The sequence below is a fragment of the Candoia aspera genome, chromosome 3, assembly GCF_035149785.1.
Source record: "Candoia aspera isolate rCanAsp1 chromosome 3, rCanAsp1.hap2, whole genome shotgun sequence".
Taxonomy (NCBI): domain Eukaryota; kingdom Metazoa; phylum Chordata; class Lepidosauria; order Squamata; family Boidae; genus Candoia; species Candoia aspera.
In genome coordinates, this window is record NC_086155.1 from 186253677 (window position 1) to 186280604 (window position 26928).

At 44.0% G+C, this 26928-nt stretch overlaps 1 protein-coding gene across 1 annotated transcript in view; it reads left to right on the plus strand.

Annotated features, from left to right (window-relative positions):
- Nucleotides 1-26928, plus strand: part of CPQ (carboxypeptidase Q) — a 166610-nt gene that overhangs the window by 78572 nt on the left and 61110 nt on the right. The window contains exon 5 of the mRNA XM_063300259.1: nt 26018-26129. Coding sequence (XP_063156329.1) covers nt 26018-26129 — 112 coding nt within the window. The remainder of the gene's footprint in view (nt 1-26017; nt 26130-26928) is intronic.

Genomic DNA, 26928 nt, shown 5'->3' on the forward strand with positions numbered 1-26928 from the left:
CTTCTGACCTCTCAAGACTAAAAAAGTATACTAGTGGAATATAAAGGGACAACCTATTCGTCTCTATCCACTGCTAGTTAGAGAATATCCTCATGCTTGCTAATTGGCCACATGGAATTGAGATAATGAATTAGACCTAGGACAGTATAGATCTCTCAACTTCCATTTGTAGGCAAACACAGTGGCATCTGTTGTAGAAAGCTCTCTGAATTGGCTGACCTAGTCTGTACATTTGCTCATTATATCTCCAATTGTCTGTCTTTTCTAAAAGGATGACATTTTTTTCAGTTAGACTGTTGCCTGGTCTTTAATCATTTATCCCATAGTGATATCAAAAGCAGCTTCCTTGTTTAGGATGTGGTCTCTTTCCAATAAATTCTTTCTCCGTGCACACACTCATCTTATTTCTGAAATGTAGAGCCGTATTTCCAAGAACCATTTGGCATTTTTATAAGTGCATGCAGTTCATTTAATCCTACACTCAATATGTGCACCTGATATATGAGCAGTTGCTCCATCTTGCAAAATACAGAGAACTATTTGCATGGCACAGTTTGGAAATTTAGGCTGGGACTTGTGGAAGTTCAAAAGAAATTTGGTAAAGTTTGCTTGACTCTATTCCTGAGAAAATGGCTATTATAAAAGGCAAAATTGAAACTATGAAGACGAATGACCCTGAAGGGAAAAAGGGACTGATAACATAAAGCAGGCAGTTGTCTTTTTTAGAAGTGTGAAAGGGGTCACTTAATGAAAGTAATAAAAAATAAATGTTTATGTTAGCTAGTGTTAGAAAGGCAGGATGGAGGAAGAGTCGTCAATGGAAATGCAGAATTTGAAGGCACCAGGGCAGCCCCCATAGTCAGGTCATCCCCCCACCTTATCTGATGTAGCATTCTTGGCCTAAGGGTCATATAGTAACTTACATTACCTTTTTAATTCATTGTAGTGTCTTATAAGGGCATATAATCAGGGGTCTTCAGCATTTCTCTAACCAGGACCCCAGTGTTCTGCATGCCAATAGACTATACTTGCTTTCATTATCTCCAGATCTTTTGGTTCTTTATTTAGTGGGCATTTTTTCCATAACTGACTCAGTGGTCCTATAAACAACTCATCCATGCAATCCCAACTCAGAAGATGTAGTGCGTTACATCAGTTACTTCTTGACAACCCTAAGATGATAAGGGATTTTTTTCCATTTTCTAAGGACACTAGCAACAATATAAGATTTTTTTTCATTTATCAGACTGATAATGTGTTGTGCTTGTGTCCATGTGTTTATGCTTGGACACATTCTATAGGTGGTCCCTAAGTATTAACCATTTCCCCACAGTTGCTTGGGATTCAAAACAATTATTTCTGATATGTATGACCACAGCTTCTGTGGGAAAGGAAGACAAAACATTCCCTGTAAACAGCAAACAGCAGAAAGTTCAAATCTGAGGCTACTCATTTAAAAACCATTGCCCTATCAAAAATATTGGTACTATGAAAATATTTGCAAACTCAGATTTGCACAAAAATGTGTACATTTGTGGAAATTGTGTACAAAATGTTAATATGGGGAAACCATATAAAAATGTGTATATTAGGGGAAATGTGCAGAATAATCATATGACAGGAAACATTACATTCAAAAACAAATGCAGATTATCTTGCATTTTTTCTTTTAAAAGCTTGTACATGTGATATTGTCAGATGGTGAATACAACTGGACACGCACCTTTCATCATCTGAGTTCAGGAGTGTTGAACAGAAGATCAGTTCAGAGTACTAGCACGAGGACCTGTCTTTCCTTGGAACTTTTTCCCTTGAGTGGGGAAAAATAGAAGATGAAAGAGCTGGAAGAGAGAGAAAGGTTCCACCAAATTTGGCTCTGGCCCTCTCCTTCGTTAGCTCTGGTTCTGCCAACTGCTGTCAGATGACTCCAAAAAGTAGTTCTATCAAAGGCTTATGATAGAGGGAAAAAGGTCATGAACCCCTATATTAGGTGCTTTTCTCAGTTGCTAAAGCAGATGAGCTAATATCTGTGTGTTTGCATTGAGTAAGCACAACATCCAGCATGCACAGATTTATGTACAGTTTTGTTCCTACTGCGAAGATGGAAAGGAAAACTTATTCTTGGAAAATACCAATCACATCATATAGAATCTACTTGAAGATGCATCATTAGCTAAGTGATACACACAGGACAGGAAACAGAAGTGCAGAAGAAATGGAAAAAACACGTTGAATACACAAGAGGAGGAGTAGTATACATTGAATCTTTTCCTGTGCGCACAGTTGCATGCTTCAGTGGGCGTGGATTGATCCCTTGGCACTTTGTTGGTTTCCTCATTTATTCCTTCTGGCAAAATGTAACTATACATTGCACGTGTTTCATAGTTGTGTCCCCTTTTAGTTGTAATATCATAACTAATTTCAATTGTGCTGGTTGAGAAAGTACATTTGGATTAAGTCATAATGGGTTTAAATCTTCCATGTTGTGATGTGAGAGGGAAGTAGTTCCTCCTTCATCCCTTGCACACATAAACATAGACACTACTGAATATTGAACTGGTTTTATCTTTTCTGACAGAAATAATTGCCGCTAGAGGGATCCAGGTATACCCGTGCTATTCCTTCACCAAGAGGCTGTCAGTGTAATCAAAAATGCTAAGGCAATGACTCATAAAGCAGAAGAAAGGCGTGTGGTCCAGTATTTCACCTAAGAGGGGAAGTTGTATAGCATAACAATCTATGCAGTACAATTCATAATTCACATTCATCTTTGATCAACCTTACTGCAACAGAACAGTTTCAAATCCTCAGGTGTGATGCTGGAGTTTGTATAGAGAACAGGCTAGCTAAAAAACTAAAATCAAACATTTAGTCTAACCATGCAACTAGGTTATAAGTGTTGGCCAGTAAAATTAGTAATAGCAGGATTTTGGGTTTTATTTCACTTTGTAACATAGCCATGCAATAAGTTGAAATGATGAACTGTCATTGCTTTTCTGAACTAGGAAAATATGTTTTCTTCAGTTGGTCATAGTTATCAGCTTTGCAGCTGTTTGAGCTACTAAATGAAAGTTTCTAAAAAAACCTTCAAAGCTATGGATATAACACACAGGTCAGCACTACAGTGCTGTGGGCTGATCATTTCCAGTTTCCCAGCATGCTATCCATACACTCAACTAAACTACTTTTTAAAATAATTATTTATTAAATGCCAAGAACCACATAGGATTGTTCAAGTCTATTGATATTTTAACATCTGGCTTGAAATCTCATGACATTTGAAGAGGGAATGCTAATGATTTTTTTGTGAACTGGCTAAGAGATTTGCTGATGAATTCAGCCATTTATTTATTGGTTGCACAGTATCTAAGAAGATTGCTGAAGTCTGCTTTATTGCATTTGGGTCTTTTTAGCCATGGTATGAACACGTTGCTTCTCAGGCAGATGAGATGATACCAAATAAAGTGCCTTTATCTTGTTAGTTGTTATAAGATGAAGCCTAACAATTTTGTCCCAAATTGTTCAGTCTCTGCAGGACTGCGACACATGCCTTTTCTTATTGTCTAGAATGGCTCAGTTACTGTATTTTTTGCTTTCTGCAATTTCCTATCTTCCACATAACTTTTTAAATTGAATTTTCATGTAAGCACCTTTTCTTTTTCCTGCACACAAGGCATTTCATGGGTATTCCATTTCAAAGCAGTTTTAGTCTTTGTTGAAAGGAAATAAAATAGCTTCTCACCTAACTATTTTAAACTCATTTTCATCCTGGTCACACTTGTTCACTTTGCTTGCCAAGACTGGTAAGATTTTCCTCCACTTGTAACACTTGAAACTGTAGCTGAAAATTAAGGGTTTTTTTTGTCCTTTCTATTGTACTCCCAATAGAAATATGGATTTTAGAACTTCAGACCTATTCAAACTTGATAACATAAATATGTGGACCAAGATATCTCAGTTTTTGCTGTTTAGAAATGTCCGGCTACTGAGATCTTCTACTCTACTATCCTGCCCTCCCCCCCGCCCCACATGTATCTGAATGTCACAGAAATATGTTCCTCGGGAGACAAGGGAGTCATAACAACAGTTCCTGTCGGGCTCTAGAAAAGGATCAGCATCAGTACCAGGTTGGAGACCATACAAATGTACCCATTCATAGACATTCAGACTCCCATTCACCAAATTCATGCACCCAAGCATACACTTGACTTTCATTCATTCATTCATTCACTCACTCACTCACTCACACACACACACACACCATTTTAAAAACAGAGTGGGATGGAGAAGCCTGTTTCTTTTGCTTCTCTGTGGTCCTAATTCAGATCATTGGGGGATTTGCTGCTATTGGTGATCTATTAATGATATGAGAAAGCTAGCAATCTGGAGAAGGATTGCTGGAAAAGGAGAAACAACTCAGCAAGTCTGCTCAAGATGAGTGAGTTCCCCCATTATAACTGCTGCCACTACCACCACTAGAATAGTAATAATAATAATAACAGCAACAGCAACAACTCTTCCTCCTGAAAGAGACCACATTGAGCAAGAAAAGCATGCAGTATCTACAAGTTCCCCAAATACAGCCAACAGCTCCATGTAACCCATCTCTGATCTAGAACAGGGAGTTTCAAACTTTATCAGACTGCAGAAGCAGGTTTAAAAAAAAAAACAGAACCCCTGATCAAGAGGCTGTACTTAGTGACAGAAAATTGTGTTAAAATGAGCATTATTATTAATATTAATATTCCCTTAGTCTCTCACAGGTTTCCATCAAGTTCTTTGGAATCCTAGGGTGCTATACAACACAGTTTGAAAAACTCTGCTCTAGAATTTCCTCCTGAAGAAAGCAGTGGATTATTCTCCTTAATAGCATTCAAGACTTTAGCCCTAAATATTTATCTGTGTATAAGAACATGTCCATCCTTTAACGGAAATGTTTTAATGACATTAGTTTCACTTTCAGCCAACTTTAAAAGCCAGCATCCCTTTCAAACTGTTAAGTAATTGCTCTTTCTTTGGGACAGGCAAATAATGAGCACATCTGAGCTGTTCAAGAACCAAGGAATTAATCTTAGCCTTTGGGGGCTATATTTTTTGATGCTCTACAAAAATCCCAGTGAGTAGCTTTTACAAAACGTGTTGCCTTTGAAATGAAAAGTGATAGGATCCATGAAGTAGAATGGCCTTGAATCTGTGAGCATCCTTGCTCAACTTGGAAAGCAATGATACAGCTGTGGTGGTGGGGGGTGAATCTTGGCAAAGATCTCCCTGAAACTGAGACTTGCCTATAGCCCACCTGTGCATTTCCCACCCTTATCCACAAATCAAAAAAGCTTTATGTGACAAAAAAGGAAAGGGTAGTAAGTGTGGTGGTATGTCCTTCTTAGTAACAAGAGAGGCCTAGTGTGTTTCCTTTCTCTGCTTATGGCACTAGACCCATTGATGAGAAATGATGCATGGCACATAATTCCATGTTTGGGATCATGGAGCATCTGTCATCAGTATGTTCCTAGAGACCTTTGCAACTAGCTATTGTATGTTTCTCATAGAAATTCTTGCCTATCTTGTGAATAGCAGCAAGTTAACAAAAAGTCCTTTGAGGTTATTCAAGTAATAGACACCCACACTGGAAAATGGTAATCTTTTATCACTGTAATCATTAGGTTCAAGTAGCATCCATATATAAAATGCAGGGCCACTAACTATTACTCTTGCATATTTCCTTTTAATTTCTTGCTCAGCTTGTATAAAAGAAATGCAGCCAATGACTTGTAGTGTTACTTAATTTTTAAGCTTGGATTTGTTTAGTGTAATCTAGGAAGTTAGATTTCGGCAGACAATAAACTATACATTATCTCACATGAAACCAACAGCATAGTTGAAAGTGAATATTGTTATTAAGAGAGTGGTAGAAAAATGAGATAGCACAAAGAGGATATGACAATATTTTTAATAAGTTTTTGACTAAGCAAGTCAGAAGATATAAAAACCTTTTACTATAATATGTTCGCTGCTGTTATATAGTATTGCCTTGCACTCTTTGTTTATGGTTGAGTAGCTCAGAGAAATTATGCAGACCAGTTAAGCGTTCCTTACTACCAGTGACCTAACCTAATTTTCAATTTCTCTAATGCATCTCTCTCAGTACTTCCAAATCTGACAAAGCTATCTAGAGGGAGGAAATAATATATTTACATTAGTGATGTTATATTATAATATTTCCTCTATATTTTAGGATTGCTCTTAGGAATACATTTTTTTCCTCTGAGAATTTTGTGCAAACTGGTAATTAGCAGTAAATTAATGATAAATGCAACTAATTAGATGCTGTTAACTGATAAATGACTTCCAAAAATGACAATAAAATATAGTGAGTCTATTAACTAAAGCCTAACTATTCTAGGCATTTTTTTTTAAAAATGTAAGTTCTATAGGCAAGGAGGGTGATTATGCTGGCTTCTCATTCTTCATCACCCTCCACAGGTAAATAGTGGCTAGCTGCTGTAGAGAATTTCTGTCCATTGAGTCTTTCCACATGATTAAGAATACTAGACAGCCAGTTTGATATAGTGGTTAAGGCATCAGGCTAGAAACCGGGAGATCCTGAGTTCTAGTCCCACCTTAGGCACAAAGCCAGTTGGGTAACCTTGGGCCAGCCACTTCCTGTTAGCCCTAGAAAGCAGGCATTTCCAAAACCTTGCCAAGAAAATTGCAAGAGACTTGTCCAGGCAGTTGCCAAGAGTTAATGCTGATTCGAAAGCATGCACGCACACACACACACACAGAAATACTTGGGTTTGGGGCAGGGTTGTAAATAATGTGGAAAATTTCTACAGACAAACTTTGTTCATCTTTGAATCCATTTGACCTAGAGAACATGAGCTTTCATTTCTTTTGCACATTAAGTCCTAAAACAAAAAGTGCCATATTTTTCATTTCTTTAATGGTAGCAACATTTTTGTACCAAATCCCAGTTTAGCTTTTTTTTTTTAATGGTAGATTTTAAGATCTCAAAGCTAGAAAAGAGAAATTTGGAGATCATAAAACCTGCTAAAGGTTATGGGAAAATTCAAGGCTGCTGCAAGATATATGCCACATAAATATTCCTTCAGTACAATCCAGCTTGCCAAATTCTTCAGCTACAATTTTTGCAATTTTACAGCCTTTTTGAGCCAGCATGTGTTATGCTAATCATATCCACCAGTTATGTAGTTGGCTGATACAACCAGCTTCTGAACAATTGCTTTCCATATTTCTGATAAGTTCTAAACCAGCCTTTCTCAACCTTTTGACCCTGGAGAAAATCTTGAAATATTTTTCAGGCCTCAGGGAACATTCAGGCTCAAATATAGGCCAGAAGTTACAAAATTACTATATTCGTTTCATGGGTAGGCCTGTATATATGCATTAACAGTGTTCTTAAACTAAAAGTAAAGAATGACACTTACCTCTTTAATGTGAAGTTGCCAGAATTTGAAATAATTTTTTAAATAAATCATGATCTCCCAGGGAACCCCTAGTGATCTCTCGTGGAACCCTGGTGGGGAAAACCTTGGTCTAAACTAAACTTAGTAACAGTCACAACTACAGAACTGATTTTAGAAAGAAATATCTATAGGTGAGGGAGGAAAATTGGATTCTGACTCCCACAGCTGCTTATTTTAGTGGGACGAAAATTCCCACTGAAGTCAGTAGGAGCTTTCTTCTGATGCAGGTGGCAACCATGAATGGAATGGGAACAGGAGAGAGAATGCAGCTTGAAACTTTAGGAGGTGCACAGGATAAATCCTGCCTGAAATCCCAGCCCAGATTCAGGTGGAGGAATGCACTCTTTAAAGTAAACAAAACTGTTAGGCACTGTTATTCTCATCCCATGTTTCTTGGTCCCTTTGTAATGGACCTTTTAATTTTCAGTGACTCAGTGCCAGCCACTCAGTTTCCAAGCTGAGAGGTACCAATACTGCAGCAGTCTTTCCCATTTGTTCTCATAACATGATAACTTAGCTCTTCCTGTTGGTTGTCTTTGTTTTATGTTGGATTTTTATAGTTGTAAGCCACCCAGAGTGATTGAGGAGTTGGGTGGCCTATAAAATGGATGGATGGATGGATGGATGGGTGGATGGATGGATGGATGAATAGCTAAGATGTTTTGGAGGACTTTATTTGATTTGTGCGCTACAGTGATGCCATGTGGTTATAATAGTTTGCTGGCTGTTTCTGAGATGTTTTTGATGTGTGGCAGTGTTACCCTTTTCATAGTAACTTGTGTTGGTTGTGCTGTAGTGGGTTGAATGGTCAGGCACTTTTTGATAAAGTTGAGCGGGTATCCATTTTGCTGGAAGATGTTATATAGGCAGTCTGTTTCCTTCTTCTGGGTTGCTGCAGTGCATTTGTGCTCATCTGAATAATGTTCTTACACAGCTCCTCTTGTGGGAGGTTGTCTCGTTACTTTGGTAATGGAGCACTTGGTTGGTGTGGGTGGTTTTTCGATAGACTTGCGTTCCTAATTTGCCACTGTTTCCACTGCTGATGAGGATATCCAGGAAGGGTAGTGTGGTGTTGTTTTCTTCTTCCCTTGTGAATTTTATTTCTTTGAAGATGTTGTTGATTGTTTCATGTGTCTTCTCTAGTTGTTCCTTTTTTATTAGGGTAGGGGTGTGGTCTACATACCAGATCTGTAATTTTGGCTTTATATGTGGGAGAGCTATAGTTTCTAGATGCTGCATTACAGTCTTGGCTAAGAGTCCTGAGAGTGGTGGTCCCCTGGGTGTTCTTCTGATTCGTTGGTATATTTGTCCATCAGTCTGAAAGTAGGTAGTGAGGCCAAGGCTGATGAGGTCCATGATTCTGGGTATTTTTAAACTGCAGGGACTTTTAAAAAAAATTTTAAACTTCAGGGACTAGTCTGGACTAGTGAGCATCCTAGACTAAGCCAAATCCAAAAACACTAGGCAGTTCCTGGAAGCTTGGCATTCAGACAAATCAGCCATCATTAGACACAAAGAGATAAATCACATCTATACACCATTCAAAAGAAACAATAAAAAATGCTAAGAAGGAAACAAAAAGACCAGAACACATCTTCTCCAGCAACCCAGATAAGCAGGGATTAACACCAGACAAACAATCAAACAGAAAATAATACCCTAATCAATGAACTACTGAGGAGAAAACCACACCTCCACCAACACTGGCTGGGCAAGCTCTGTATATAAACAGGGAGCAAACCCCACACTCACTAGCACGAATGGCATTACCTAGTTGGGTAATGAAACATCTGCAAGCAAATGACCAAGCTCAGAGAACACCAAGGACTCCACAGTTCAACCCTGAGCTACATATATTATCTTCTATTGAAACTGAAATACATTTGAGATCCAGAGGTATTTCATTCCCATAGGATACGCATGAGAATAGTTTGTGAGAGGTTGGGGAAGGTTTCAAGTAGACCTTGGCAGTGGGCTGGGAAATCATTTATGGTTTGTCATCCCCCCAAATGGTCCTGCCATAAAAATGCTAACTCATTTTGTATTTGCACACACATGTCATAGCAGAATCTTGAACAGAAGAATAAGTAGGGAGGGGGAAATTGCTTTTAGAGCAGTGAAACACTCCCTAAAGTAGACATACATATGTGAGTGGGAGGATGAAGAATCACTTTGCTTAGCTGCCTTGTTTTTATTAAATGCAGCTTGTCTGGATGAGAGGACAACACATGACTGGTTAGTGCTTGATAATCATCATAGTGCTGGCATCTAGGAAATTGAATTAATCATTATACGTTTGCCATGTACCCAGCATTTAATTTCTCTTTTGTTGTAAAGTACATCTTTACTATGTATTCAAAGAGAATCATTCAGTTGTGCAATTGTAGTAAACCCCTGATTATGTTCCTTGAAAATAGCTTTCATCCCTAGACACTCTTCTATACCAGTTATAAAATCATGGAATTTGGAGGGGCCATTTAGGCCACTGAGTCCGATCCCTTATTCAATGCATCTAATACAGTGAAGGAAAGCCAACCACCTCTCTGAGTCATTGATTACACTGCCAAACTGTTTTTAATGTTAGAAAGGGTTGGGTTTGAGTCCCCCCCTTACATTAAATTTAGAGAGCCAGTTTGGTATAGTGGTTAAGGCATCAAACTAGAAAGCAGGAGACTGTGAGTTCTAGTTCCACCTTAGGCACAAAGCAGCTGGGGGACCTTGGGCCAGTCACTCTCTCTTAGCCCTAGGAAGGAGGCAATGGCAAATCACTTCTGAAATCTTGCAAAAAAAAAAAAAAAGGCAGGGACCAGTCCAGGCAATTGCCAGGAGCCAACACTACACACACACATACATCTGCCTTCCCATCACTTTAATCCTTTATTCCATGACCTTCACTTTGAACAGCAGAAGGTAAGTCTTGAACTACTTCTCTGTTACATCCTTTCGGTTATTTGAAGAGTGTGATCATGTCCCCCTTGGTCTTGTGTTCTTGAGGCTAGGCATGCCTGGCTCCTTGAATCGTTCTTCATAAGACATCTATTCTAGTCCTGTGTCATCCCCGTTGCCCTTCTCTGAACCTGTTCCAGTTTCTTTAAATCCTTCTAAAAGCGTCATGCCTAGAACTGGGAACAGTACTTGGAAGTGTGGGTTGGAGGCAGGTCTGATCAAAGCAGAATAAAATGGAACAGTCACTTCCCATAATTTGGAAACTATACTTCATTTAATGCACCATAAAATTCTATTCACCGTTTTTTGTGCCATATCCAATTGCTGGCTCATAGTTTGCAACCAACTACTGTATTTATTCCAAAACCTTTTTCACAATAAATATCCTCAAGTCCCATGTCCACCACTCTATAACTGTACATTTCTGAATGAAGAACTCTATTAAATTTCATTCTGCTACTTTCACCCCATTTTTCTAATCCATCAATATCATTTTGAATTTCATTTTTGCTCTAGGTCTATTTTTCTCTTCTCTCTGTATACAATAATATTGGGGCTATGTTGTAACTTGGGGCAAAGCCAAAACCCAAAATGAAATCGGTCAATTCAGGATAGTTTTTATTCATTCAGGGTGGGATAAATATCTCCTAGCTCACCCTGTCCCAGATTCAAAATCATCCTTTGAAGCTCCACTTCTGATATGTTGCAAGATTGCAATATACAAAAGTTGCACATCAATCAATCGATCTATAGAAGTTCTGTACTGTAAAAGGCAGTGCCCATTGTCTGAAAAAATGAATGTTAAAAACTGTTTATTGCTTATTCACAGCAAGTGCTTTCACAGGGATCGAAGGGGTATTAGATTCAGTGACTCATAGGCCTGTTCTCAGGAATGCTTCAGGCTCAGCCTTTCGGAGAATTTGGGTGGGATGAGACAGAGGGAGTGTTTGGGCACTGATTGGAGCACATCTGAGGCTGGCCAGAAAGCTTGAGGATAAGCAGGACATAGGCAGACTGCATTCAAATTGCGTTTGACAATGCTGTGGAAATGGCCTAAGTCAAGTTCAAAGACAAAAATAAACAATAGTTTTAAAAATCCAATAAAATACAGGATAATATGCCCAGGATGGCCCAAGGCAGATTCAGGTTAAAGGATACAATCTGGTTTGAGAGGTGATGGATGTTTGAAGGGTAGTCAGGAGAAACTTCAGGGAGAAGAACAGGATTTTCTCCCACTCTCCCTCCCTTGCCAGCCAGCCTGTTCAATCTCTTCCTGGAACACCGTACTCCAGTTTTGTAATTATGGATCACTAAACCTTTGTAAAATGTGGGGTTCATCCACCAAACACCCCTTTCCTTTGCCTTTAAGACGATGGGAGTTCATGTTTCTTTTGGCTAGAAAAGAATTCGTGTAGTTGCATTTATGTAGGTCTTTCCATCTTCTCCATTTTTAAAGGCCTTTTGAAACTAAGTTTTGTACCTCCAATTGTAATCTTGTATTTCCCACTTGATAAGGCCAAGGTCATGAGCTGGCTCTGGCAAGCTGATTGTTGGTGAACACAAGTAGGCAGGGATGAGACGGTAAGGGAACTCTGGCCATGAATGTGGGGAAGTTGTAGTGGACCATCTGGTGGATTTCTGCAGACCATTGTCCTCTGAGAATCACTGCTGTAGAGACTTGGAGCTTGTAGACCTATTCAACCAAGTGGTAGAAGCTTCTTCTACCCATAGGTTTCACTTGCCTATTCAGAATAATTCTGGATAGTTGCTATCCAGGAGACAGGAGAGAAACAGTTACATTTTTACCTGCACAGCCCTACTATGCATAACTATAAAGCTACTCCCATGTGTATATAAGAGGAAACTTTTCCTTGAGAAAATATCAATGGATATTCAATGGATTTGAAAATACCCATTTTCTTTATTTATAGGGTAAATAGGCTTTCTCAGAACCACCCTAGAGACTGTTATGAAACCATGGATTCATCCAGCTTAAAAGAAGAGCAGAATATAAATCATGTGCTGAACAGTCTTTTGGCAGAAATATTCCCCTCCACCCCCTCCCCCGAAGCAGCAGTTATTACACTTTTTCCACAGATGGCTTGAAAATTGCAGATGTTGGTAGACTGCATCATTTTTATTACAAGAAATATATTTTATTTCTGAATTAACTATAAAAAAAACAAAATAACTTACTTTTTTCTGCACCAGCCTCCTCATCAAAAGCAATATGGGTGTTTATGAGGGTGGGGGACCAAATGACAAAAGAAGTGTGATGACATCATATGCTGTGACTTACATAGTTGCATCAGATGTTGGGAAACAAATACGTAAATGGAAGCAGTTGCACAAGGGCACCCTTGTCCTTGTGTTGCCATTTTGGCATCATTGTGACTTGCTGAAATTACTGCTGAAAAGCAACCCATTATTATTTGGAGAGGAAATTAGTATCATGTTATGTTTTTTAAAAATCACATGCTTTTGTTAGTCTCATTAATAATCTAGGCTTGACAGAAATAGCCTTGATCTCCCTCTGAGGACCAAGTAAAATACTTGGTTACTTCTCTATAACCTTTTTATGGATCATCTAAATGGAGCTTGTTGTCTTCCAATAGGCTGTGGATCACTGTGTATCTCCTACGTAGAGTGCTTTTGACCATATATTTGCACGGACAATCATTTTGCTTTTGGTTCTGAAATCTTCCTGTTATGTTTTAGGGCTTGACTTGTCTCCTGTGGTCCTCTCAGAAGTTTTAGATTGGAGTGTTTGCGTGTGAACCGTTTACTGTTAGGTCTGCATGATCAGTCTTCATCTTTTTTAGGGAAGGAGAATCCCAAAATAGTTGGGACATTATCATGCTATTAAGACTCTTAAGTAGTGTAAGCTTTAAAAAGTTTTAATAATGTAAGACTGCAAATTATTGCAGGGTGTTGGATTATTGGCTTCCTTGCACCGTTCAAGAAGCTGTTTTTGAGAACATGAGAAAATCAGTTAACCCCAAACCCAGAGATGTTAAGTTTCTAACTGGATCCCATGACGTTAGTACTTCTGCAGTTGCATTATCTCAAACCCCTGTTGATTTTGACCAGTAATATCTAAATTAATCCTTCTTCCCATATCTACCTGTCAGGTTCTTTAAAATGTTCTCCAAAGAGATAGCTATTTAAAAAATACACACCCATCTCATTTCCCATGCCCACTTATAAAAGGTGCTACAAAGAAGCTCACTCAACTGCCACACTCTTATCTCTGATGTCAGGCAAAGACATGCCTGACATCCTTCTCTACTGATGTGTTTAGAATTTCGGGCTTAGAATAGCTGTTTTTAAATTTCTCCTTTGTTGATCCATGATATTGTTGAATATATTATGTATCTGCTCAGAGAAGATACTGGAACGACTAAAAAATATCAAGAAATAAGGAAATAAATATATATTCCAGGCTTCCTTGGAGTTCTTCAAAAAGAAAAGTCAACAATACTGAAAAGTTTTCAATGTTGACTGTGAAAGAAATAGAAGCAAAGTTGAAATATGCTAAACAGAGACATTCTGAATTTGCAAATAAACCAGGAAGATGGTTAGCATACAAACTGAAGAAAGAAAGAGAGAAGAAAATGGTATTAAAGATTCAAGAAGGAAATGTGGAATTATTGGACAACAAGAAGATCAAGAAAGCATTTTGTAATTTTTTTTTCTAACTTGTATGAAAAACAAGAAGCCTCTTTGGAGAAGATAAATGAATATTTATCTTCATTCAGTCCCCCGGTGGGAGGAGATGGGCGGTGATGAATTTGATTGATAAATAAGTAAGTAAGTAAGTAAGTAAGTAAGTAAGTAAGTAAGTAAGTAAAAATATTTGAATAAACAAGATCTACCAAGACTTTCACAGTCACAGAAAGCAACATTGAATAATCCTATAACTACTTTTGAAATAGTGGAAGCTATAGAAGAAGAAAAAAGGTAAAGATTCCTGTTTAGTCATTTCTAATGACACACTAGGGGGCGGTGCTCATCTCCGTTTCCATGGCCAAAGAGCCAGTGTTGTCTAAGGACACTTCCGCGTCATGTGGCCAGCATGACAATCACGGAAACTCTGTTACCTTCCCGCTGAAGTGGTACCTAGTGGAAGGGGTAGCTATAAAAAGAACTAAATTGGGAAACGCACCAGGCCCTGATGGTTTGTCTGCATTATATTACAGATGTTTTGAGGATCAGATTCTTCAACCTTTTAAAAGACTGATGAACTCTGTTTTGTTAGGCTCCGCAATGCCAGATTCATGGAAAAAAACTAATATTGCATGTCTACCAAAGGAAGGTCAAGACCCTTCTTTAATTAAGAATTACAGACCAATTTCATTGTTGAACAATGGTTATAAAATATTTGCTTCAATACTGGCAGAAAGAATGAAGAAAGTTTTACAGGACTTTATTCACCATGATCAATGTGGGTTCTTACCCAAAAGACAGTTAAAAGAACAAGCTGGTTAAATTATAAAGATTTGTTAAACTTTGAAGAGGGTGAACCTAAGCTCAAAACAAGGGAACAGTTAGAGTTGGAAGGTTTTGCACGAATGTTTTAAAGTGGATAAAAAGAACATTTTAAAGTGGATAAAAAGAATTTTAAATTTGTCAATGAAACAACTCAATATGAAATGGAACTTTGTATAAATGATGAACATGTTATTACAAAGATGTACAAGATGTTACAGATGAATTTAGAAGATGAACAAGTTAAAGAATGTATGATTAAATGGGCTGTATTTTGTATTTTAACTATACTCTGAAAATTAATAAAGTTCTTTAAAAAAAAACAATACTGAAAAGTTTTGAGCCAAGGTTGTGTACTTGCCTGCTTTATTGGCTCCTGATATATGCAGTGCATCAGTGTGCTTCTTAAAAGGATTCCTTACTGAATCCTCAGCACCATAGAGTGGATCATTGATAGAGAAGTCATGGGACAATAAAACGTATCTCTAATACAGTAGGAAATCTGGAAAACCAGTAGGAACACTTCGGTAGAGTATCATGAATATAACAATTGTTATAATCATAGATGAACTTCCCTTGGTTTCTTTCAGCATGGAACTTGGAAACCATTGTACCTGGGGTCTTCTACAGCAGCATTTCTCAACCTTGGCAGCTTTCAGATATGTGGACTTCAACTCCCAGAATTCCCCAGCCAGCAGGAATTGCCAGTCAAAGTAGAGAGGGTTGCTGCTAGAAAGACAAATGGCCTAACCCAATGTTTCTCAACCTTGGCAACTTTAAGATGTGTGGACTCCAACTCCCAGAATTCCCCAGCCAGCCATGCTAGCTGGGGAATTCTGGGAGTTGAAGTCCACACATCTTAAAATTGCTAAGTCTGAGAAACATTGGCCTAACCTGATAAAAGGCAGCTTTTTCTGTTTTGTTTCTCAATCTGCCGAGAACTACAGATTCTTGGAAACATCATTCTGAAATCTGTAGGCACACATGTCTAATCCCACGGCAGATCACACCACTTTCTCATCCAAAATTGCCTAGTGAGTAGTGTGAGTCCTTTCATAGAAACAAAAACACCAATGATTCTCAGGCTAGGCAGAATCATTATATGAAACATGGATTCTCAAGACCAGGACAAAAATGGCCAAAACCCTATTGACTTGAAAGGATGGAAAGAAATTTCCATTTCTTTCTTTCTAGGATTCAAACCTTTGGGAAGAGATCTTGTTAGCTAGTTAGTAATTCTGGAAAATCTTGCTGTACCTTGTGTGATTTCAGATAATTGCAAAGCACCAGGTCTAATTATATAGGCATAGGCACAGACAATACTGCTTTGAGTATCCTGAGAAATAGAAAAGTAACCACTAGCACTGCCTCACATGGCTGACTGAGACAACACCCCCCCCCCCCATTTTTATTTATTTCACCCACATGCACCAGCAACACACAGTCTGGAATGTCAACTTCAGCCCTTAACACCAAAATGTCAGATGTAGGTTTGAGATAAAAGAAGTCACCTGAGTATTATTTTCTTCTGTGATTAGTCATCTTTATCTGAAACTATTAGGATCAAATCCATTACAAATCTATTCATTAGATGTTTATCCTGCCTTTTCTCCAAAAGCACAAGAATTATGTAGAACACTCCCTCCTCCAATTTGACAGTAAATTGCTGCTACCATATTCACAATTATTTGTTCTATTTTAAAAGGCCACACTTGTTAATAAGTAATTGCTTATTGATTGTTAACATATACAGTAACTGGGCTGACATGCTGGGATTTGAAAGAAATACATGGTTTATGCAGTGTGCTGTGTGTTGTATGTTATACACTTTTAAAATAAGTTTGCTTCCCCCCCACATACGCTTTCAGTCTCTCAAGTCTTAAAGGAATAGCTTGAACAAAATAAGACTTTAGACTAAAAGAGCCAGTTTGGTGTAGTGGGTAAGGCATCAGGCTAGAAACCGGGAGACTGTGAGTTCTAGTCCCACCTTAGGCACGAAGCCAGCTGAGTTACTTTGGGCCAGTCATTCTCTTTCAGCCCTAGGAAGCAGGCAATGGTAAACCACTGCCGAAATCTTGCCAAGAAAACTGCAGGGACTTGTCCAGCCAGTCACCAGGAGTTAAAAACTGACTTGAAGGGACCAAAAACAAACCAACCCACGTGGTGCTAAACAGTTGCTATTCCCATCTGATGGCATCATTCTCTGGAGCCCCATGACAAGTGAGCTCATTGACATTTTATTTATTTTTTATTATTTAGGACATTTATTTTGCCCATTCAATAACTCTGGACAGAGTATTCAAACCAATAAAAACAACAATACCATTAAATCAGACAGAATAAATACAGAATAAAAACTACAAAAGCCAAGGCCTCTCAGACTATCTTCAATTGCAAACTTGCCTAAATCAGGTTCTGCTAACAACCCAGCCCTAATGCCTGTGGAAAAACCCAGGCTTTTTCAAGCCTTCCTGAAGGCCAACGGGGTTGGGGCCAACTGGATATCCAGGGAGGAGGCTGTTCCACAGGTCAGGCACTGTTGCATGTCTCCTGGGCCTTGCAAGATGGCACTGTTTCATTGATCTGGAGCATGCCTACCCTGCTGGATCTGGTGGAATGTATGCATCTGGGGCGTGTAGTCTTCCAGATAAGCATGCACATTAGCCTGCTTCCAGTAAGCAAGTAAGGGCTAGAAAATTGGAATTTACCAGAGCAGGTGTTCTGACTAGGATGCAATTACCCTCCACCCCAAATGTGATTGCCTCATCCAATTCACATAGATGGTGGGTATGCTAATATCAGTCATTACTGATATTGAAGTAAATAAAATGTCACAAAACCTCTGCAGCAAAAAAAAGCAGCTACCAGAGATCTTCAGTGTACAAGGATCCAGCAGGGAAAGTATCAAGTATTCTTTCTTCCATTCAAAATTGCAGCATTTTGAGGCAAAATTGACATTGTTGCCAAAGTTTGAGTGCGTTCCATGTCACAGCAGTCACTCATTCATTATTTCACATTACAGGTAGTCCTTAGTTAACAACAGTAATTGGAACCAGGAACTTACGTGTCATGCGCTGCCTACCTCTGAATAACGTTCAGACGCTGGTTTGCAAATCAGGTTCTGGTTTATTTCAGGGCAGGTACAACGTTGGTAGAAAAAAGCTGAGAGTGACAGGAGCGCGCCGGTGCGGGGTTTAAATACCCCGCGCCGGTCAGCGCCCCCTCGCTCACGGTCACGTCACCCCCCTTTGTCCCATGCGTTGCCCTGCCATTGGTTGAGGGTTTCCAGGATCGCCCATCCTCAGGTTTCCATTCTTCTGCTGATTGCTTTCAGCTGGGCGATCCCCGTTGTATTGCCGCTGATGGCTTGGGTGGCTCCGTGATTCGTTTAGCTATTGTTTGTTAGCCGTTAGTCGTTGTGGGTTGATGGCTACTTAACTTGTGCCCCTTCACTTATTTCCTTGTCATTGTCATGAGTGCCATTGCGCTGATGACTTTAGCTCAACGGCACTCATGACATACTGCCCCCTTTTCGAATAGTGTTCTCCCCCGGTTTTCTTGGTTTTCCCCGTGGAGCTGTCAAAACGCCACATTTTTTTTTTTTTTTTTTCAAAGTTCCCGCCGGAGTAGTTGTCGCCCCTCCCTTTGCTCCTCCCTCTACCACGTGCCTTCCCAGGGTGTGTCCATGGTGCGCATGCTCGGGTTCTGACCTGGCGTGCGCATGCTCCAACCACACCCTGTTTGTTTGGCTCAGTTCGGCGAGGCGAGAGGCGTGGCTGGTCGGGTGCTGCTCAGCTCCAGGTAGGGCCCTTCTTTTCTTATTTAGAGTGCGTCGCCTTTGTTGTGTCTCCTGGGCGTTGCCCCCAGGTTGCCCTGTTGACTTGCTTGCCACTCCCCCGCGGCCGGGGGGCGGGGGGAGGGTGCTGGCGATCGTTTGTCACCACCCCGTGGGCCCGGGGCGGGGGGAGTGAGTCCCGGGGGGGGGAAGGTCCACCCAAGTCGCGGGCTTGGGGGGGGCCCTTTCCCTTGGGGCACGGGAGGCGGGGGGGGGCCTGCGGGGGGGGGTTGGTTTTGCTGACCTTGATTGCGGTTTGTCGGGGTATGCCCGGTGAAATGCTCTGGTCAGGTCAGGCGCGTTAACGTTGTGCGCCGCCACCCATTCCGGGTGGGGGAAGTGTTTCCACCTGACCAGATAGTGTAGAGTTCCTCGTTGCTTGTGGGAGTCGAGGATGTCCCTGATCTCGAAGTGGTGTTGCCCGTCGATCATTAGCGGTGCGGGCTGTGGCGTGCTTGGGTGCCATCGGGAGGTGGTTGCCGGTTTTAGGAGGCTGGTATGGAACACCGGGTGGAGTCTCCGGAGGTTGTGTGGCAGGTCCAGGCGTATTGCTACCGGGTTCACTATTTGCGTGACTCGGAACGGCCCGATGTACTTAGGCCCCAGTTTTTTCGAGGGTTGGGTTGACTTTAGGAACTTGGTGGAGAGATAGGCCATATCCCCCGCCTGGAACGTCGGTTGTTGGCGCCGGTGCTTGTCGGCCTGCTCTTTGTAAGCAGCCTGTGCCTCCTTCAGCGCCGCCGTGATTACTGGCCATGCTTCCGCGATCTTCCGTCCCCAGTCGCTGGCGTCCACCTGGGGTTCCGGGGGTTGAGGTAGCTCCGGTATGGGGACGAAGTCGCGCCCCGAGACTACTTCGAACGGGGTTTTCCCCGTGCTCGTGTGGACGGCGTTGTTGTATGCGACTTCGGCGAACGGGAGCAGTTCAGCCCAGTCGTCTTGGTGGTAGTTCGTATATGATCGTATAAATTGCTCTAAGGTGGCATTAAGAACCTCAGTGGCTCCGTCCGTCTGCGGATGCCAAGCCGTAGATAGGGCCTGTTGGGTCCCCGTCAGCTTCAGGAAGGCCCGCCAGAATTTGGAGGTGAACTGTGTGCCCCTGTCGGTCACCACACGTGCGGGACATCCGTGTAGCCTGTACACGTGGATGAGGAAGAGTTTGGCTAGTTGTTGTGAGGATGGGACCGACGTGCAGGGGATGAAGTGGGCCTGCTTTGAGAAGTAGTCCTTCACCACCCAAATGGCCGTTTTCTTCTGGCTGGGTGGGAGGTCCACTATAAAATCCATAGAGATTTCCTCCCATGGGCGGGAGGGTTCTGCCACCCGTTGCAATAGCCCCGCGGGTTTGCCTGGTGCCCGTTTGGCCCTAGCGCACGTTGGGCAGGACGCCACGTAGGTTTTTACGTCTCGCCTGAGCGCGGGCCACCAGAATTGGCGCCGTGTTAGGTGTAGGGTCTTGAGGAACCCAAAGTGTCCCGCTTGCTTGGCGTCGTGTGACCTATGCAAGATCGCCTGGCGTTGCGAGTCCGGGACGTAGATTCTGCCTTCCCCCCATGCCAGGTCTTGCGCCATCGTTACCTTGTCGGGGTTTGCCAGGAACCAGGGGTCGGTTTTGAGGGCGGCGGCGAGGTCCGTGCGCATTCCCCCTGGTAGTTGCGGTTGGCTTCTTTCCGTCGCCGGTTGTCCCGCCGTCGGCTGCGCCGTAGCGTCGAGCTGCCTCCGTGCGCCGCTTCGGGTGGTCACGGCCATCCCCAGTTGCGAGGCGGATAGGACCGTCCCAATGGTGTCTGGGGCGGGCTCTTCGTCTTGGGGCAGCCGGGAGAGGGCGTCGGCCAGGAAGTTCTTCTTGCCCGGCATGAACTTCAGCTGGAAATCAAAGCGGCTGAAGAATTGGGCCCATCGGACCTGTTTTGGGCTAAGGCGTCTAGGCGTTCGTAGGGCCTCGAGGTTCCGGTGGTCCGTCCAGACCTCGAATGGTTGGGTGGCTCCCTCGAGTAGGTGACGCCATGTCTCTAGTGCCGATTTCACCGCGAAGGCTTCTTTCTCCCAGACGTGCCATCGCCTCTCTGTCTCGGAGAACTTCCTTGACAGGTAGGCGCATGGTTTCAGGAGCCCCGTGGAGTCTTTTTGTAGCAGGATGGCTCCCAGGGAGAAGTCTGAGGCGTCGGCTTGGACCACGAACGGCCGTTCTGGGTCCGGGTGCGCGAGGATTGGCTCCGTCGTGAACAGCGCTTTCAGCTTGTCGAATGCGGTCTGGCACGCGGGAGTCCAATTCAGCACTGTGCCTGGGTTCTTGGCGCGTCGGGTGTCCCCCACCCCTTTGGTTTTGAGGAGGTCCGTTAAGGGGAGGGCTATCTCAGCGAACCCCCGGGCGAAGGACCTGTAGAAATTCGCGAATCCCAGGAAGCTCTGTAGTTGCCGTCTGTTGCGGGGCCGCTCCCAGTTTAGCACCGCTTCGACTTTTGCGGGGTCCATTTCGATGCCGTCCCCGGAGATTCGATACCCCAAATAGTCTAGGCGCTCTTTGTGAAACTCGCACTTTGTGGGCTTTGCATAGAGCTGCGCCCTTCTGAGCTTGTCGAGGACTTGCCTGACTAAGGTTACGTGTTCCTCGTGTGTTTTTGTGTAAATGAGGACGTCGTCGATGTAGACCAGGACCCCTTTAAACAGATGTTCATGCAGTACCTCATTGATGAGCTGCATGAACACCCCAGGGGCCCCCGCGAGTCCGAAGGGCAGTACCTTGTACTGGAAAGCGCCTAGGGGGCAGTTAAACGCCGTCTTCCATTCGTCCGCCTCCCTGATTCGGATGCGATAGTACGCCTCGCGAAGGTCCAATTTGGAAAAGACTTTGCCCGTGGACAGGTGGGCGAGCATGTCCTTCACCAGGGGTAAGGGGTATTTGTTGGACAGGGAAGCCGCGTTTAGGCCCCGGTAGTCGGTGCAGAGCCGTAGGGTCCCGTCTTTCTTCTCCCGGAATAAGACGGGGGCTCCGACCGGTGAGCATGCTGGCTCTATGAATCCCCTGTCTAGGTTTTTATCGATGAACTCCCGGAGGGTTGCCATCTCCTTCGGGGTCATCGAATAGATCTTTGGTCTAGGTAGGGGGACGTCGGGCAGTAGGTCGATCCGGCAATCCGTCTTGCGGTGGGGGGGTAGTTGGTCTGCCTCTGCCTCTCCGAAGACCTCGGAGAAGTCGGCGTATTGTTCTGGTAGGTCTGCTGTGGTAGCGGCGTTGTCTTGTGTGGTCGCCTCCGCTCGTCCTACCGTGGGGTTGCTTTTGCCAGCTGGTACTGGTGCTCGATACTCGCCGTCGCCGAATGTGAAGGTGCGGGTCGCCCAGTTGATCCGCGGGTTGTTTTTCGCGAGCCATGGCATCCCCAGGACTGCAATGGGCCGTCCGATGGGCGTGACTACGAACGATGTGCGCTCGGTGTGAGTGCCCATTTGCAGGGTGACCGGCTCGGTTTGTAGCGTGGCTGGTTTCCCTCCCGCTGTAGAGCCGTCCAGCTGGTGGAATGCCAGCGGCGTGGGGAGGGGGAAGCAGCGGAGGTCGAGTTTGGCGACTAGGTCGGGGTGGATGAGGTTTTTTGAGCACCCCGAGTCCACTAGTGCCGCGGCCGTGGTGGCTCCGTTGCCGGCAGAGAGTTGAATTGCTGCCAATATTACGGAGCTTTTGTCGTTTCGTTGAGGTGGTCCGCGTTGCTGTCCCACCGCCTGCCTCGCCACGCGTCTCAGGGCAAGCGGGGAGCATTTCCCGCCGGCTGGTCGGGGTCGGTATTGTCCTCTTCTCCCCAGTAAGCGTCCCAGCCCTCTTCCGGTGTCGCTGTGGCCACGGTCATTCGGCGGTGAGGGGGCGGCCCCGGGTTGGGTGGTTTGGGGCTAATTTTCGGGGCGGGCTTGGGCGCGCTGGTCGGCGGTCGGTTGGCGAAGCAATCCGCCGTCTTGTGCCCTAATTTGCCACACCTCCCGCAGGGCTCCCGGTTGAACTTCTTTTTTGGGTATATGGGGCCGGCCATCCCCCCGTGTGGTGCGGGTACCTTTTTCCCGACGTAGTTTGTGTCTTCCGTGGTTGTCATAAGGAAGGTGCGGTGCGCGTGTTCGGCTTTCCCCGCGAGGTGGATCCACCCGTGTAACGTTTCTGGGTCGTCGCGGTAGAGGGCCCATTGGAGAACGTCGCGGTTGAGCCCCCTTTTGAAGATTTCCAGCAGGGTGGTCTCAGACCAGTCGCAGACCTTTCCCGCGAGGGCTTTGAACTCCAGGGCGTAGTCAGGGACCGTGCGTGTGCCCTGTTTAAGTCTCTGGAGTGCGCTTTTCGCCCGTACTTTAGCTAGGGGGTCTTCGAAGTAGTTTTTCATCTCTTTGATGAAAGCAGGGAAGGTGGCGAGGGCGGGGGAGCTGGACTCGTACAGTTGGACGTACCAGTCCGCCGCCCTGTCTTGGAGTTTGATCGCCACGGCGGCGATCTTGTCGGCCTCGGAGTCATAGGAGTGTCCGTGCCTCCCCATGAACTCCCTAGCGTTGGTAACGAAAAACGAGAGTTTTGAGGGGGTCCCATCGAAGAAGATGGGGAAGTCCTTTGGGGCCCGGGCGTTTTGCGCGGCCCCGCCTCTCGCTTCCCGGGGTGTGGTGTCGGCCGCCTGTGCCGTCTGCTGGCTCTCCGCTGGCCCGTGTGGGTTCGGTGCTTCGCTCGGGGTGTGGGCTTGTGCGGGGACGTCGTTGGGTGGCGCGGGGGGCATAAGCGCCTGGAGCATGGTCCGGAGTTCCGTCAGCTGAGCCCGCATGGCCGCGAGTTCAGCTCGTGCCTCCTCGTCCACAGCCCGCGCCGCCGCTGGGGCCGGTTCCGTTGGCGCGTCCTCGGGGGTGGGTTGCCGGTGGGGTTCATCGTCCCTCCGCCGCGGGTCCGCTTCCTCCTCCGTCTGATGGGTGTCTCCGTCGTCCTCCTCCGTGTTGAGCACCGTGGGGCTGTCGCTCCACGCCCGTTGCTGGGGTGCGATGTGGGGCGCGGGGTCCTCCGCTGGTTTCGGAAGTCGTGCTGCTCCCTCCCGCGGTCGGGTTGCCTCCGTCGCCATCTCCCCTTGGGGTTGGAGCTGAGGCTCGGGTCGGGTGGGGTGGGCGTCCATGGCTCCGGGAGTCCGCGGTGCCTCTGGCCTCGGTCGGTCCTCCTCTGTCTCTTGCCGCGCGGCTCGCCCTCCTTGCCCGCGCCGTTCCGGCCTCATCTTGCTGGTCTTCTCGCCGTCTACTCCTCCCGCGGCTCGTTGTCGTCCGGTGGGGCTCGGCGAGGCTGAGTTTAGCACTCTCAGCTTTATGTCATGCGCTGCCTACCTCTGAATAACGTTCAGACGCTGGTTTGCAAATCAGGTTCTGGTTTATTTCAGGGCAGGTACAACGTTGGTAGAAAAAAGCTGAGAGTGACAGGAGCGCGCCGGTGCGGGGTTTAAATACCCCGCGCCGGTCAGCGCCCCCTCGCTCACGGTCACGTCACCCCCCTTTGTCCCATGCGTTGCCCTGCCATTGGTTGAGGGTTTCCAGGATCGCCCATCCTCAGGTTTCCATTCTTCTGCTGATTGCTTTCAGCTGGGCGATCCCCGTTGTATTGCCGCTGATGGCTTGGGTGGCTCCGTGATTCGTTTAGCTATTGTTTGTTAGCCGTTAGTCGTTGTGGGTTGATGGCTACTTAACTTGTGCCCCTTCACTTATTTCCTTGTCATTGTCATGAGTGCCATTGCGCTGATGACTTTAGCTCAACGGCACTCATGACATTACGTGACCATGCCAACTTATAACAGCAATTCTGGCAGTTCCAGTCATGGTTGTTTGAGAAATCCTGCGCGGTCATTAGGCACGATGTCATGTGATCACCATTTGTGACCTCCTGCCGGCTTCCCCATTGACTTTGCTTGTTGGAAGCTGACAGTGAGGGCCATAGTGGTGATCACGTGACCACAGGACGCTGTGACTGTTGTAATTGCATGCTGGTTGCCAAGTGCCCAAATCACGATCATGTGACTGCGGGGATGCTGCAATGGCTGCAACTTTGAGGACTGGTTGTAAGTCTCCTTGTTCAGCACCACTGTAACTTTGAATGGTCACTGAATGAATGGTTATTAACTGAGGACTATCTGTACATCAGCTCACTAGCTGGAAACCCTAACATGTGCCTACAGAAAGTTGCCTGCCAGGCCTTCTGGTCCATTTTACCTTTTAAAGAACATTTTAAAAAGAGGCTGGCACGCTGCAGAGGAAAACACCAACTTCAGAATCAGCTTTATTTCTAAGAATGCCCTTTGATCCCAGAGAGGCATCATCTTAAAGAATGAAATAGTTGAAAAATGTAATCGGGGGGTCAAGAAGGATCTCATCAGTTCGCCTTCTGGGAAACCGGAAATGCCACAGCATTTGCCTTTTTATAAATGGGCAATCCTTCCAAGCCAGCTATTTACTTTTATTGTCCGTGACATTCATTCAGAATGTCAAATTTGTAAGAGCTGAAAGCCAAATTTTCCCAGGGAAGAGATGTCAGTTTTATAAACATCCAGCAGTTGCCCATTTCGAGGTCAAAACATGCAGGGCAAAAAGTCTGTTGGGAAAGGAAGTTGGATAAAGAAGCACTGGAATTAAACTACAGTGGGTATAAGAAGGGAATGCACTTTCATGTGACTGAGGAGAGTCAGTTGTTTTAAGTGGGTCCATCCTAATATGCAATAAAGATTCCTGTTTAGCTGTGCCATGTCTTGAGTCTGAGGTACACCAGAATTCAAGCCCTATTATAACAGGCCAAGCCAAGTCAAATGTCTAGGGACTACTTCTGAGCTTTGTATGGCTGCCCAACTCAAACGCTGTGACTCTGGGCAGTGTACAAAAGACAAATATCCAGAAAAAAATAATTCAAAATAAAAACATACAAACATACAAAGCAATAAAAGCAATCTTACTGGACATATATCCCTAAGGTGTTCTTGTCAGTGACCTTGCCAATATATGCACACTGACCCAGAAAGATGGTAGATCCTAACCCACAATATTCAAAGTAGTGACAAGTTGACAGATATTCTTCTGCACGTGAAGCCCTTGCTTATCATAATTTCCTATTAGAACAAAGGAACAGTTGTAATGCACATTACAATTGACCCATCATAATGATGGTGTAATTGTGGTTCACATCATAGGAATTACATCTGGTGAAAGAATAAGCCTATATAGATTCCATGGGATGAGCTTTCTAATTCAGCTTGTCATGTAAATATTTTTATTTTATTAGGTCGTACTGATTAGTGGACATCTGGACAGCTGGGATGTGGGGCAGGGAGCCATGGATGACGGTGGAGGAGCATTTATATCATGGGAAGCATTATCACTCATTAAGGAACTTGGTAAGTATATACAGCAGTGCTTCTCAACCATGGGAACTTGAAGATGTGTGGACTTCAACTCCCAGAATTCCCCAGCCAGCCTCTGGGAGTTGAAGTCCACACATCTTAAAGTTGCCAAGGTTGAGAAACATTGATTTACAGTATATGAAAAGTATGATGATCTAACATTAATGGATTATCCTTCTTCTTAGACTTCCTTAACCTTATCCCTTGCCATTCACAATACATTTTTCCAATGTTTTCTTCTGATAGTAGCTGTTTCTTTAGGAACTGTAGTGTTTTTATTTTCAAACATAGCACTTTCTTATTTGTTAGCGCATCTGTGTGCATTGAAAGTCCCAGTAAAAACAGTTCTGACAGTAGTGCTATTTTGTTTCTTGAAGCCACATCCTATGTGTTTGTAATCTTTTTTCTACTGCCTGGTCCATGGTAACACAACTTGTAACACCACTGTTGTCCATAAGTCTAGTCCCTGCATATAAAAGATGAATCTCTGTTTATTAACTGCCATGTTTGCACCCCACCTTTTCTCAAAGTAGTTTGATTAGGCAGGTTTGGATGATAAATTAAGCTATGGAAGAGAATATATGTAGCTCAGGGTGAACTGTGGAGTCCTTGGTGTTCTCTGAGCTTGGTTGCTTTCTTGCGGACGTTTCATTACCCGACTAGGTAACACCATCAGTGCTGCACATCAATGCATTGATGATGTTACCTAGTTGGGTAAAAAAATGTCTACAAGCAAACCACCAAGCTCAGAGAGCACCAAGGACTCCACAAATTAGGCTATGGATAAGCAATA